This window comes from Platalea leucorodia (assembly GCF_965183815.1).
Source record: "Platalea leucorodia genome assembly, chromosome: Z".
NCBI classification, from domain to species: Eukaryota; Metazoa; Chordata; class Aves; order Pelecaniformes; family Threskiornithidae; genus Platalea; species Platalea leucorodia.
In genome coordinates, this window is record NC_138858.1 from 382,429 (window position 1) to 397,610 (window position 15,182).

The 15,182-nt window shown below is 41.6% G+C and overlaps 1 protein-coding gene across 1 annotated transcript in view; it reads left to right on the forward strand.

Moving 5' to 3' along the window:
* The first annotated feature begins 3,249 nt into the window (after window positions 1-3,249).
* LOC309602441 (alpha-protein kinase 2-like) overlaps window positions 3,250-15,182 on the forward strand; it is a 35,193-nt gene continuing 23,260 nt past the window's right edge. Inside the window, exon 1 of the mRNA XM_082336010.1 lies at window positions 3,250-4,641. Coding sequence (XP_082192136.1) covers window positions 3,265-4,641 — 1,377 coding nt within the window. The 5' untranslated portion in view covers window positions 3,250-3,264. The remainder of the gene's footprint in view (window positions 4,642-15,182) is intronic.

The following is a 15,182-nucleotide window of genomic DNA, read 5'->3' on the forward strand; positions in this document are numbered from 1 at the left end:
ATCGAGACATCTGACAGCTCTTTTCCCCTCAATGTCAAAATGCAGCTGAACTAAGATAATGATAACTATAGCACAATTGCTTCAGTAAGGAGTATTCATGAGTCAGTCTGCATTAAAAAATGTTCCCAAGGCTCTTTTCAGCTGGGAAAATTACCATGCTTTTAAAATAGCTTATATCATCCAAAAAAGAGGAAAGAGGCATCTGGTCTTCTGAAAGCAAAGATGAAAGCAGATTTGAAAGAATGCAACAGAGAACATTAGGCAAATACATATTTAAGAGGAGATGGGTGAATGCTGGGGGGTAATTCAATGGCACTGTAATAAAATGGATGAGGAAAAGATTAATCGCTACTGCTCCATTTTTTTTTTTTTTCTGTTAAATATTTACATTTTTTAGAGTTGAATGGAAAGCAAAATGTGATCAGAGATCTGAAAGGCTGAAGATAATGGGATCCAATGCCTTTTTTTCTCCAGGCTCTTGTTGGACGCATGGTCTAGGTTGTAGTTCGAAGGTCTGCATGAAGCAAGCATAGAGTATTGGCCCAGGGCCAGTCGACTGGGGTCCAGATTATTTCAAACCACTACAGTATGCATTAACATCCTCTCAATATCCTCTTCTTGTCATCTTCAGCAGGGAAGCCCCTATGAAGGGAGATTTTGAACCAGACTGCTTCTCAGGCTCAAAGGTGGTAGTGCGAGGAAGCCTGCGCACCAGCTTCCTGCCCTGTACCTCCTGTGTGGATAACCTGAAACCTTCTGTACGTCAGCAACGCTGTATACAGCAATGCATGTTTCCCCCTCATAGTTTGTGCTGCAAAGCATCTCTAGCCACTGTGACCAGGCTGGCTTGCACTACTTTAAAGCTGTTTTGTCATCTTCTGTGTCTTCTGGCAACTTCCTGGCTACACCTCTGAGCTAACGATATACCTCTGGGGCACATCAGGCTGGCTCTTCATCCTTTCCTGTTGGCCTCCACTTCCTTGTGTGCTGGACCTTTGCCAATTTATTCCAAGACTAAATTGACAAAATGTTGCCTCTCTGCTGGCTTTTCACTGCCTCCTCCCGCTCCGCCTTCTTGTATCACAAATACTGAACCCTCTCCCCTCTCCTCTCCTCCCTTCATGCACTCCAGAGGCCCGGTGCTGACCCTGGTTGCCTGTTAGGAGGTGCCGAAGCCAGCGGCCTTATGGCAAGGCTGCTGCAGCTCCATGCCCGCAAGTCCAGCCAGTGAGGCCGAGCATGGGTCCTTTGTACGCACGTATGCGCATGTATACAACACACCTATATATTTTGTATGCTGGGAGAGGGTGCTGGGCTGGTTCCCCCATCAGGTGTTGTTCCTCTGCACTCCTTTGTGTGCGTGGGGTCAAACTGTTTATCGCACAACCTAACATTGTCCCTTCCAGTGTCCGTCCTGTTAACCACCTTCTCTTCCTGCTTTTTCTGTGCAAATGGTGTCTGTAGCAGGGTTTGCCCCAAGGAAATGAAAATACAGCTAGCTGCTTTGTGCTCTTTACAAAAGAGGCAGATTCCAAGCAAGCCATGCAAGCCCCTTGCTATTTAGCCATTAAGTGCTAATCTGGCTCCCACATACTTTCTTACTAGATGACTTTGATCAGTGTCTGCAGTGGACTGTGACACGAAGCTGGGTGGTGACAGGTCCAATGACTGCTCTGCCTGTGGCCCTGCAGAGAGCAGAGAGAGGGCTATACAGTGCTTGAAAGGGCGTTGGGAAAGGTTGCTGTGCTAGGGTGCTAGTGGCTGGTGATCTTGCAGCCGGGAGAGAGACGTTAGCTAAAAAGGTCACAACGGGAGAAGCAGAGAGAAGGAAAAGGAGAATGAATAGAGGTGCCTTTAAATTGCTTCATCAGATTAGCAGGGTGGTAAGAAAGTTTTTCCTGCTGTTCTTCATGTCATACCAGTTCTGTGAATAAAAACGGGTCACCATTTTTCAGCGCTTTTAGTCTGGCATCCTTCATGAGTTCAAATCCACTTGAAACTCAGTTCTGCTACACTGCTTTCCCTGATGAGTGAATCCCTGGATTGTGGAAGAGTCCTGCTGTGATTAGCGTGGGTACTCCGTGGTGAAGAATGACCCAGAGTGCCTCTAGTAGTGTATAAAAACATCTCAAGTAGCTAAAATCCTAAGATTTGAGAATGCTTAGGAAACAAGGTTTTTTTACAAGAAGAGAGAGATGATTCCATATTTCTCTGGATTCAGCTAATGGAAGCCTTTTTGGTGTATTTCACTTTGGTTTTCTGTAAATTCTGCATTGCCACACCGTTTTGCTACTGCACAGCTGTTTGAAAGTAAGACTCAATATGAACAGGGAATTGAAGCTAACCAGCCTCATTTCGTTGTTCTCTCACCCCAGAAATTACAAATATCAAGCCAAAACACAATAGAATTGTGTTAAACAGAAATAGCCCTATAAAATCTAAACAGACTGATTGTTCCAGGTATTTCTGCAAACAGATTTTGGAATTTATATCTCTATGATGCCAATTCAAGCAATAGCCTACTGTTGTGCCAGTGTGACTACCAAAATAGCAGGTACTTGGTACCTGTAGAAATCATGCACGTGTGAAAATGTACATTGTCTGCAGATTACTATTTGCATTTAGAAATGTCTAAGCGACATGTGCTAAAGCCTATTTTGTGCTGCTACGTGTATGTGCAGGCATAGTTAAGAATTTCTTTTCCTAGTACAAATCGCTCCAGACAGTTACAATGTGTTTCCATTAAGTGCCATCGCATTGATAGGTTGGTTATAGTTACTGCTTTAATGTTTGATCTTGATTTTAAAATGACGATTTCTCTTTTTTGAAAATGCTTGCAACTGTGTGTCAATTGACCACCTTTTAGAAAATATGTAGACCCATTTTAGAAGTAATTTTAAACTTCAGGTTTCTTTTTTTTTGCAGGTGCACAGAGCAAGATCTGCACTTCATTGAACAGTACCTGGAAACAGTTTGACAGCTAGAATGACCTGCTGTTCAACTTGTGTTGGCCTGAAATCAGATACAAAACCCAAAACCTCTCCAGAATTTGTTGTTGACCTAAATGACAATATGGGAGACTTCAGGGTAAAATGAGCAGAACGAGAAACGTTTGGCACAACACAAGAGTTACCCCTATGAGGGTGACCCCATGTTAATTCACCAGATTCTAACTCTTCAAAAATCAGTGGTTTACTGCTTGAGAAGCTCAGAAAAGCAGAAGTATTGTCCCTGTTTGAGAAATCCCACAGACACTTGCCTAACATGGAAGACAACATGGATGTAAAAAATGTATTTAAAACCCAGGAAAATATTTCCTGCCTAAGGGATTTTTCAGAGAATGGTGACGACCTAATTCATTTTAACAGCATGGTCAGTGTTGCTGCTGGAAAAGCAGAGAAATACTGCAGCAGACAGGTGCATTCCCGCCCTTCAAATGTAATCACTTATCGCACAGACAACTGTTGCCTTAACACGGAAGACTCTGTATCTGGTCAGTCTCTGGCAGATGTCCAGGCATGTAAAAAGACTGGGCTCAGTAGACCTCTAAACATGAACGCCCTGTTCAGCGAGCAGGCAGATACTCCCATAGTAAATCACAATTATTTTGTAAAAGATGATTCTGAAAATTCTGCCACTATTCCGGATATTTGTGCAGGGAAAATTCCAAGCCTAAGTGATGACATTTCTGATGATGACCTAGAGTATTTCGAATGTTCAGATGTGCTGACAGCGCATGAAAATGAAATCTGGAAAAAGAAATTACAATTTTTATTAGAAAGTGATGATGAAGGTGATTTAAAACTGAGTAAGGATTGTGATGGGTGTGCTTACTTCCTCAGTGAAATGCCTCGTCTGTTCCAAGTGTCAGATAACAGTACGCCTATGGATACCACCATTGGCTTCTGTGGTCATCACTCAAAATTCAAAGGAGTAAATGTAAGGAGAGACCCCTCTATGTACAGCCAGTCAACTTTGCAGACAGAGATGACTCTCACTGTTGGACACCACCGAGATAAAAGTACCAGTTTGAAAGACAAAGAAAAGTATAAAGTGCCTGTTGCATCTGCAGACATTGAAAATGACCATCCCAGAACTGAAGAAAATAATGGAAGCGGCCACTCAGCAGCAGATTTCTCAGCTGACAAATCGAAGAACAAGGATAATGTACGTGCCGAGGTGGACTCCTCTACTAGTGGTGTAGGTGCTTTGACAAATCAGGCTTCAGAGACAATGACAGAAAACATCACGGACAAGGACTTGCTGGGTGAAAGCCCATTGCTGCTAGAGGAGGGGGGAGGAAATTTGCCGGAGGAAAACGCAAGGCAGGCTGTCTGTACTTTAACAGAAAGTCTAAGAAGAAACCTTTTAAAGTTGTTAAACCCTAAAGAGCTTTGCAGATATGTAAGTAATATAGGACAATCTTTCCAGACTGCAGCAGAGGTTAGGGAATCCAGTGCTTCGTTTCCCATTCAGGAAGGTGTCATTTCAACACAAATCCCCGAGGAGACAGAAAGCTTGCAAATGCAGGCTGGTTTGTGTCATACCGAAGAGGCAGATAAAGACTGTCATTGGGAAAGGAAAAGGACCTGGGGCCTGTCTGAACAAAATCAGATGCCAAATGAAAACATCTCACCCAGGGTAAGTAAAGTGTTTATCATTTAATAGAAAGAGCTGCTCTACTGATTTGAATGCATTTTATTCCTGTTTGTCACAAAATAATGTAAAATTTAAATTAATTTGAAAGATACTATTCATGTACTTCTGAATGACAGCTACGGCTGGGAAGGAAATCTGGTTTTGAAAAAGGCCCAAATAAACCATAAGCTGTTCTAATTATAGAGTGAGACTGATAATAGTAAGAGGCACTAATGGGACTCTGGACAGCTGGATAGGGAAATCCGATATGTAGGCTATTGCACAGGTCTTACCAAAGTACTGTTCCTTTCAACCCAGAAAGTTTCTCAAATACCTATTGTGAGCAGAGAATGTTTTGATTTACTTTCTTTTCGGTTTATACTCAAAGAACAAAATTGTCATCCACTTATGGTGCTGGAAATCTAAAATCAACAGGGGTTTGCTCTGAATTTATAAAAAAGGGGAATTTAATCCAGAGAGTTCATGTTACAGAGGTGAATGGAGCTTTGTTTTTTGAAAATGAAAGAATGGGAGAGCCAGATATTCCAGTTGAAATGTGAAAAAACAATGTTAAAAATAAAAAACCCAAAGTGGTACTCTCTGTGTACTTGCACGTTTTATGCTGTTGGTAGGAAATCAACTAGGGAAATCAGTGTAGTTGTACAGACTGATATGATGCTCCACCAGTTTTCATAAGTGGGAGAATTGGATCATACTTTTTATTTCACATAGTAAAGACTGAAGATACGTAAATGAGTATTAAATCATGAATAACCTTATTATCACCGACTTTACTGATTTGAAGGTGCATAGCTAATTGCACAGAAAAAAACATTTATGACAAATAAACACAAGCTTTTTCCAGTTCCACATGCTTTTCTTCATCTATATTATTTAAGCAAAAATGTCTCCCAGTTCTATGTAGTAGAGTGACTTTAATCTCACCACTGGAGTGTCTTAAGCAGTCAAAAATCACTGAATTCTTCTGCCTGAAAAACATCCATAGGTTTCTCTGGTTTTATAGTACATAAAATTCCAGTCACATTTTAACAGCACATAATGTTCTTAGGATGAGGAATACTCCCCTATTGAAATTAACCTACTGAGAATTTTTTGACAGTATGTATCACCATGGTTTGCAAGAGGCATTGTTTCATTTTTTTCCAAGTGCAGTACAATAATTTAAATCCCAGAACCCGCTTAGCGAAGAGCAGCTGTTACATTACTGTAAGTGCCACGGCCGAATTTCAGATTGGCTAGTTAGACTCTTAACTACCTGCAGTCAGTATGTATTTCTTCTGTTTGTGTGTCTGTGACCAAAACTTTACATTAGATAAAAATTAAATAGGAAAGAAGTATTGGTGTACACAAAAGGGCTAGAGATTAGCACAAATGAAACCCCTGGTTTTAAACATACATGAATGAAGATGAAATTTAGATGTAGGTTCAAAATGATGTGGTCTTGAAAATGAGCCAAATGAAAGCATCCCATGTGGAAACTACTCTTTATAGCACAAGGAAAATGTGGACAGCTTCTCACAACTCCTATATAGTAAGCCAGAAGCTCCTCAGCAATCTGCTTGTGTAACCTAAGAAAGGCAAGAAAGAATTGACCTCCTATTGCTGCACATAGGTTTATGTAAAAGTGCCCTATGGTATTAGCTGGAGCCCAGCATTTGAGACCGCTCTGCCAGGAGCAAGGTGAGGGACTCATAGCAAAACCACAGCTGACCGCTTTTGAAGAGCGTTGTATTTTCCCTCTCCACGTGGTGAATCAGGTCTGCTGGGAGGTACATAGCAGCCAGAGCACCACAGCACTAATTACCCAAGGATTTACACTTCCCCGTAGTGCCAAGTTGCCTCTAACTGGACCAACGTTTGCAGTCTGTCTTGTGCAGCGACTGCTGTTCTGAGTGACTTCTCCTTCCATTAGATGGTCAAGGTGGGAGGCTCCTGACTCCTCTCATCACCTCATGGTCTAGCCCCAGGTGAAATTCTTTATTTATCTAATGCTTCAAAGCAGCTTAATTAATAATGGGTCCTAAAAGCCAACTGAGCCAGCTGTATGATATTACATACTGTACAGAGAGCCAGGAGGCTTCAAGTTTAGAGTGTGTCATTCAAGAGCGGGTCTCTGTTTAGCGTTCTGCCAGCACCCTCAGCACAAGGTACTGGTGTCACTCCTGAATTACAGAGACCATATCTATGGCCTGCCGAATGCCAGCGATGTTGGTGGAGTCCTGCTGGAACTGGCAGGTTCAGAGGGATTCCAGGGCATAAGCAAAATAATTAACGTTTACGCTGATACCCCAGGAAGAATGGCATGTAGTGTTTGTGTATTTCTAGAGCATTTTTTTTTTCTGCTGATTAGATGTACTGTTCATCCTGCCATTATTTGGTTTTTGCTCATGTCAGAACAAGCCTGTTCTCATAAAATTTGAGAAATACTTGGTTTGATCTTCCTGACATAAATTTACGTCACTTCTAGATAATTTAAAATTTTATTGTACAAAAAGGAGAGAAGCAGAACTGACAAGAGCTTCCAAGTAATTGGATAATCTGGTTGTGCACAAGACGTATTTTGTCTACCACGTCATACCTCTGCTTTGTTAGATTCCAGGGTAGCCTAAATTGCCAGGACTGCATAGGCCAATGAAGCTGTTCATCTCTTGGGCTACTGGCCCTGTTCAATAGGGTAGCTATCTGCTGTTGTGTGTGATGTCCTAGAAGCTGCCATGTGTAATGGAGAGCTGTGATTCAGTGTTTCATTGCTGGGGCACTCTTTAAGTTGAGAGCTCCCTGCTCTGCAGAAATGCAGGGGCTAGTCATGTGCACTGCACTCCAGCACTCATGAAGGAGAGGGCGTGTGCTGGGAGCAACACGCAGAAAGATGCGGGAAAAGGGTGGAAAGGTAAGAGGGGAGGAAAGAGTTGGGTTACACGACAAAGGAAGAGCAAAAGGAAACTGTTTGAAAGGGTGTCAGAACAGTTATGACGGGTTAGCTCAGCCCATGAGGAGTTAGACTGAAACCCAGCAAATGGTTTCAGGTAGGCCAATAAAAAGCTGTTGGATGGGAACTGGTTTAATGGCTGGCTTTGAATACAAAATGGGTGAGGACTTCTGTTCCTAAACAGTAATGAGTAAGAATTACTGTGCGTGCCCAACACATCATTTTCAATCAGCTTATAGTTGTTTCATTTTTCATTCAAATGTCTCTGCCTCTTGTCTCATTGGAGTGAATAGTTGCTGGAAAAAATGAAGGCTTTTTGGTTATCGGAGCTCAAAACCTAGTCAGTTATAATTTTTTTATGATACATGTATTCTTGCTCCCTCTTGGTGCAGCTTGCCACCACTTACAGTACTTTTGCTGGAATTTTGAAAAAAGCAGTTTACCTAAATCTGTTTCCTATGACAGAAGAAGCTGGGATCCAAATCTCCTCCAACGTTGAACCTTAGCAGAAATTAGGTCTCTCATTTCTCAAAGTTTTTCACTTCATTGGAAAGTTTTGCACTCTGTATAAAATACTCCAGTAGGCTTTGGGTGCAGAATAACTCTCCATCCAGTGGTTAGCGTGCTTTGTTTCTGAATATTCATACTATGTGCCACAGATCCAAAAGGAGAGTTTCAGAGGCTACACCTCATCCTTTCTAATAGGCTAGAGTGGTTGATACATTTGCTTGAAAAGGTGGTCTTGTCTCAGGCTTTTGCTCTGAGTCTGGCTGAGATGAGCTGAACATTCCCAGGGAACGGTCCGAGCTGAGCAGTGCGCTAAGGGGCAGGAGCAAACGCAGGAGTCCTAGTCTGAGTGACTGGAGCTCATGCAGGCTGTGATACCAACCCTGCTCATTCAATAGGATCCACCCTAGGGCTGGCGGATAACATCCCATTTTGTCACCTCTGTTACAGTTGGCTCCGGTCTTTCCTGGGAGACACACAAAAAACCCCATCTGTTGGAAAAGCCTCACCGCTTCAGAGCATGGACCCATGACAGCTGTGCATGGTCAGCCTATTGCTCTATGTTGTTGTCAAAGGCAGAGAACTCGCTTTCTGCCCTTTGAAATACTATAGTTCTTATTTACCGTCCTCTTTTCCTGCCTCTTCAGCAGGAATAGCAGGATGCTAGCAGGGTGTGCCTGCCAATAAGCATCTGCAGGATAAAATATAGCTCCTGTCTTTTGTTTCACCTGTCTAAAGCAGTTGAAATAACTACAGGTATTGAGTTATTTTAGCTAATGCGAGGCAGGTGTGCCATTTAAAGCAGAGCTTTATTTTTTTAGGAAAAAGGAATTTTTTTCCAGGAATTTTTTTCTAGGAAGTTTTCTTTTAGGAAAGAGGAATTTGAGTGGCATTGCATGAAACAGGGACATAGAAAGAGCCACTAAGCTACTGCTGGAGAACAGTGTAAACCAAAAGCAGTTCCAAACACAGTGGGTTTGAGGGAGCTCTGATCCAGAGGCAGTGATAGACTTACTGTCTGTATTCTAGGGGTGGTTTGTTACAGTCCATTTGTACAAACAGAGGGATATAAATGTAACATGGAGACTTTATTTACAGTGGAGAATTACCTTGCTAAACGATTTCCTCTTAAAAAACAGTGAGAAATCATGAGGTAAAATGAATCCTCTCATTTCAGAGATGAACTTCTTGCTTTCATTAACAGAAATGGTTCAGCTGATTGGGTGAGAGACTGATATATGTTATCCCTACATTTTGTAGGGGAATGAGAACCAGAATAGCCTTAACTGATGCCTACTGAGCTTATTTGCACGTCAATGTGACAATTTGTCACTCAGTCCAGAAACAAACTTTGTCACATTGGGTGAAGATGGTCCATTTCTCAGGTATGGCAAAGGGAGCAGAGAACAGCAGCTAACTCAGATTATACTGCAAAGATTCTTGTGATGCTCTGAGGTGCCTTTAAAAAAATCACATGGAAAAGGGTCATTTTAACTCCACCTTTACTCATACCTTTTTATCACAGAGCAGTAAGGTGATTTAGCTGCCTTTCTGTTCTTTGCTTTATCACAACCTAATATATTTGTCTTTCTTTAATGTTTTGTTATATTCTGAAGATCCCAGCTTTATGTATTTGTTTAGGAGGTAATTATGATATGCCTGCCAGTTTTGTTATCAAGAAATACCGATAAGTAAAGATAGTGCCAATATCATTGTTGACTCTAGCTAACAACCTAGAGTTTGTGCGCAGCAGAAGTATATTTTTTAAATTTTGCCTCAATTCCACATCAAAGCACTTGTACTGGTGTTTCTGTTCAGCCTTCACTCTATCAAAATATTTTGTCTGGAATTATATCATTTATTCTTTTAATAAGTCTCTGAACATTATTTGTTGTGACATGTGAGACATCAAGAGAGGAAATTGTAGCTCTGCTCCTGTATGATACCACAACCTCCATTGACCTTATTATTACCTGCCATATTTAAATTTTTTCCCCTCTGTTATCTGTACGTCTTGGTCAGCAGTGTAGTTTACCCCTGATATCTTTCCCCTTGGCATGTACGTATTGTATTCCCAAGGGCGTTACGTTGCTTTCTTCTGAATCTAATTTTCTTTTATTTCCTGCTCAGATTCATAATTTTTTGGGTTTGTCTGTATATGAGGATGTGTGGATCACCTGTTGAGATGCAGTGGCTCCTCTGGCTTCCTTCTCTGAATGGAAACCAGGGTGAAAAAGGGACCAGCAAGAGCCCAGGCCTTGTCTTGAAATGGGACTGGAGTGTGGCTCCAGGGCACACCAGGTCCCAGGAACGGGGGGCACTCCCCGCCCCCCTGCGTCTGTGTAGTCTTCAGGTTCCTTTATGCTGTTCCGGAAGCTAGCACTTGCTGTTCTCTCTCTTTCTTCTTCCAGATCAGTAATGAAATTAAATAATGCAGCTTGCCCAGGTGCTCTATTGCCATGCCTCATGCATTGAAGGCTCTCCTTAAGAATCAAGTATTTAATGAAACCCTCCCAGATATGCTACTAATTGTATTTTGTTCAAGTTCTTCAACTGCCCCTGTCTCCTTAGTATTCGATATCGTTTGGCCTCTCTGCAGATGGTTTCATTAGATGGCCCAAACAATAACTGATGGAGGTAATTACCTAACCTTCCCTCTGAACACCCACGATAATCCTTCCCAGTCAGGCTTCCTGTGCTGTTTTTCCTGTTTTGTAAATGTGGATCTCAGAGTATCAATTCATCACCTTCCTCGGGCTGAATTATTTTATCTTAAAAGTCATAAAATAAGCTAAAAGGAAAAACAACCACGCTACGGGCTACACCAGACTGAGGTTTACTTTTATGTGACAAGTAACTGCTGTCTTTGCCTTGGGGTCAGTTTCAACCCAGGCAGAAGTCTGGAACCAGAGTACCTGCAGGATTGCATCCTGTCGATGCAGTTATGTACGTTGCGGCACTGCCAATCTGTACAACGTTTCTTAGAATGCCCCCCAAGTATTTGCTGTTGCTTGTTAATTCAGTGTTATTTAAAGCCAATCACTGAACAGCACACAGCTTGCCAAGCCAGTCAGATCCAGAAAGGATCTCTTTTAACTTCAGGGAAGCTGTCTTTCCTACCAAAATGGGATCCACTGCAACTCATAAAACCAAGAGTGAATATGGGGTACGGAGTGCAAATACCAAAACAAGAGGTAGGGTGCAAGGCAACTAGACAACAGAAATGGATCTCTCTTTATTGCCACAAGAGAGTCAATGGCTTTCAGAGCCAGAGCTTTGTTTGCAGAAAATTATGTTTTTGATCTAGTCCTGATTTAAACTTATGCATAGCTTGCATAGTAACTCAGCACTCTACAAACATAGTGTGGCAGTAAAAGCATTCAAAGAAACAGTAAAAAATTTAATGTGTTGACCACTAAGTTGGATGATGTAGTGGATTGAGTAGAAGATCTCCAGATCTGAAAATGAACCAGCCCAGCTTGGGCTGAAGGGACAGATCAGTTTTACTGTAACATTTGAGGCTGCAGATTGGGTGCTGTTCCTCGGTTTCTGGTGACTTGAAGAGGTGACTTGAAACATTGAAGAGGTGTTTCAAGAGGTGACTTGAAACATTCTGGGAGAAGCTCACTTCATCTGTAAGACTCTTTGCAGGTCTGTAGGTCATCAGTTTGGTCATCCATGTCTTCTAGATCTCCACAGAGACTGTCAGATGAAAATGTTCCTCATAGCAGATTGGCATGAAGAAGTAGAATCCTTTTAAATTTCTTCTTCTTTTTCCCATGTTCTCCCCTATTTCCTTCCCTAACTCAGAGGTGACAAAGTGCTCACTCACCCCCTATGGCCCTTCTTTGCTTTTCATTTAATTGTTCCTGTCAGGCTTTGGAACACAGTGGGTCTTGCTAGCAGAGAACAAAAACGAAGGAAAGGTCCCCCTTACATCGTGATTTTACAATAGATTAAAAAGAAAGCTCTGTTTTTGAAGTGGCTGTTTCCATTTTCCTTTTACATAGCTATTATGTAACTGATTTATCTCCTTTATTCATGTAACCATGGCTTTATAATGAAGGTGCACGGACTGTATATTTCATGTGTGAGTTTAAATACAGAACTGTGATTTCATCTTTCTGTTGTCACGCACCAGGCAGTTTGTTACACACGTGCAAATTAAAATTGCTTGTTCTACTGCATTCACATAATTAAATTCTCTCGTTTGTTACCATTCTTTTGTCACCCCTGGAGTCGAGCAGACTGTCCAGTAATTGAAGCAATTGTGAAAATGTATGGCATTAAACCCTAGAAATCTTCTGCGAGAACAGGGAACAAAAAACCAAATCAAGATGAACAGTTCTAGGACTGTGTTAGCTGAAATAAATCTAATCTAAGAAAATACCAAAGTTAAAGCCAGCAAGGTTTCCTAAAACATGTTTAAAGGATTTGGTTATAAGTACTTTCAAATAAAAATCACATGGAGCTGATTACCACATACCCTAGGAGCACATATCCCTGTTAAATAACAATTAAAAAATTAATGCGTGTGCCACTATGAGGCTGCAAGTTGCATTCTGCTTTCAGACCTACTTTTGTCAAATGCAAGGCAAGGCACTCCATTACAAGCCCTCTTTTGTCATTCTATTTATTTTCCATCCATCAAAACGTGTCTGGACTCTACAGTGCTGCATGTCTATAAATGCTTGAGACAGACAGATGCCAACATGGACAGACAGACAGATTAGATAAATAAAAGGGTTCTTGAAATAATCAGCCCACTTTCTAGAGGTCATGAGAGAGCTGTTTATTTTCAGTTTCATACCAACATCAGGTAGGGACTGACTGATCATATGTCTAACATACTTAGCAAGAATTCCACAGGTTTTAGTAAAAGCTGTAATTGAGGCTGCTGTGGCAGAAACAGAAAAATAAACTCTGCTTTCCAGAGGTTTGTGGGGGAAGTGGAAGTGGCAGAAGGAGCACTAGGCTCAGACTGAACGCTCAGAACTGACTGAGACGAGAACTGGAACTGACTTTAGAGGCATGTCCAGGCCCACATCCCCCTTGACTTGAGAGAAGGTGTGCGCCTAAGCTCAAAGACCTAGAGACTGGCATCTTCTCCTGCAGAGCAGGCTTGAGCAGGAGACCAAGGCATTGGGAATCAGAGGGGACTGCAGTTGTGGAGCTGAGGTTCCTGGGCTCAGGGCTCCTAGGTAAGTATGCACTGGCCAAGGAGTTTTGAAGGCAGCGTGGTGGCAACTGCATGGTGCTTGGGGTGGGAACAGCAGTTAAAGTCATTGACAAAAATTTTCTATATCTCTTCCTTCCCCGTTGTCCACAGCATGTAGTCAGCTCCACATCCTACTCAAGCTGAATGGAGAAACAGAAAAGATGAAAGGAATTGCAGCTGAAGTGGGTGGCTTTTGCAGCAAAGGAAAGCAATATTTACTACAGCCGGTAATCCTTTTACCATGAACTTATGGAAATTAAGAACCTAGTGTCTGAGCAGCCCCTGCCTCTATCTGAGCACACAGCAACTCATGGGAAATCCTTCATTACATATCCTTCACTAAGTAACACCGCTTACTTCTTTTCAGAATCACTTCTTTGAACTGTGTGTCTGCCAGCACTTATTACACATTTACAGCTGTGCTGTAACCCAGAGGGCTCACCCATTATGTATCACAGTTGTTCATTTCAGCCACCCAGCACATCATTACAAGTTAACAAGTAACTATGGAGGGAACTGGGACTCACAAGGAAAAAAACCAACCCGAAACAGTTATGAAGTTGAGTTTGTGGCTGGATAAAAGCTAAAAAATGTAAAATGTCTACAAATATTGGTGGTTTTTAAACTCAGTCTGATGTTTTTTAGCATTTCTTAATTTCTGCTGGGAGTAGGTGCAAAGCTTCAGACAACCACTTGAAAGATACACGGTCAAATGTACAAACTAATTCATGAGGTCCGTGTTGTTGTAGCTTATTAATGGCTATTTGAAAGTAAATATTTTTTTTCAAAGGTTGACTGCTAAATTGCTCTCTACTTTTACAGATTGTTCTGTCAAATGAATGGTAACCAAAAGCGTACAGCACAATTCATTTAGGAAACAATGCATTTTTGTCTAGTAAAAAATTGTAGCCTTCTCTATCTATGGTTTGCTGTGGGTGAAACATGCTCACCACCTCCATGGAATTGATTTATAGCTGAAGAGGGCTAGAGAAGATCCTGGAGAGCAAAAGCTTGGCAGGGACTCCAGAACAAGAATTTAAGAATGAAAGCTCAGTTCTGAGGGGAATGGTGAACAGTTTAACAGACTTTGTGTGCCAGGCAGATGGCAGCACTTTCTGCATCCCATGCAAGCCCAAACATCAGCCAGTGTTCTCTTTAATAATGTCTGCACTCCTTGCATAAATTAAGTTAGTTTGGCTTAGTTTAAATGAGGAATGGATTGTTTCTACATAAAGTGACAATTTGGAATATTTTGATATAGAAGAATAAAGTAGATGCAGGAGGAATATGGATTTTTATTTCCTGCCCCAATTTTCCCAGCAGTGCCCCTAAGGTTGCAATGCATGTATCATTGCTAGAGGAGGGCTGAATATGCCTTATATTTAGCAATCCGTTACCACTTGGAGAGAGGCAAGGTCTGGAATGATTTCTGGCACTCCCTTTTGAAGCGGAACTTGTCACCTCAAGGGGTCAGAGGTAACGAAAGACAAATTTCAAAGACAGCTTAAAACTGACCCAGAGATGTTCATTTCTTGGTAGGAGTCCTGTTCTGAAGTACCTAGCACAACAGACATGTGGGGTGCATTCTCTGAAACTTTTCAAGACTGACACATATTAAGAAAGCATCTTTGTGAAACTTAAGATAACAATGCCCACAGTGGAAGCCAAGGGGAAGGCAAATTCCAAAAAACTAGTCTGGGTAGTTCCAGAAACTCACCAGTTTGGATTATGTACTAATTACATAAGTATGGTGGGATACTCTGGCTGTTAGCAAAAGGCATAGACATGACTGTTTTGTTTTGTTTTGGTTTGGTTTTTTATTTTATTTTATCTGGTTTTAACTAGCTGGACTGTATCAGTCATTGATCT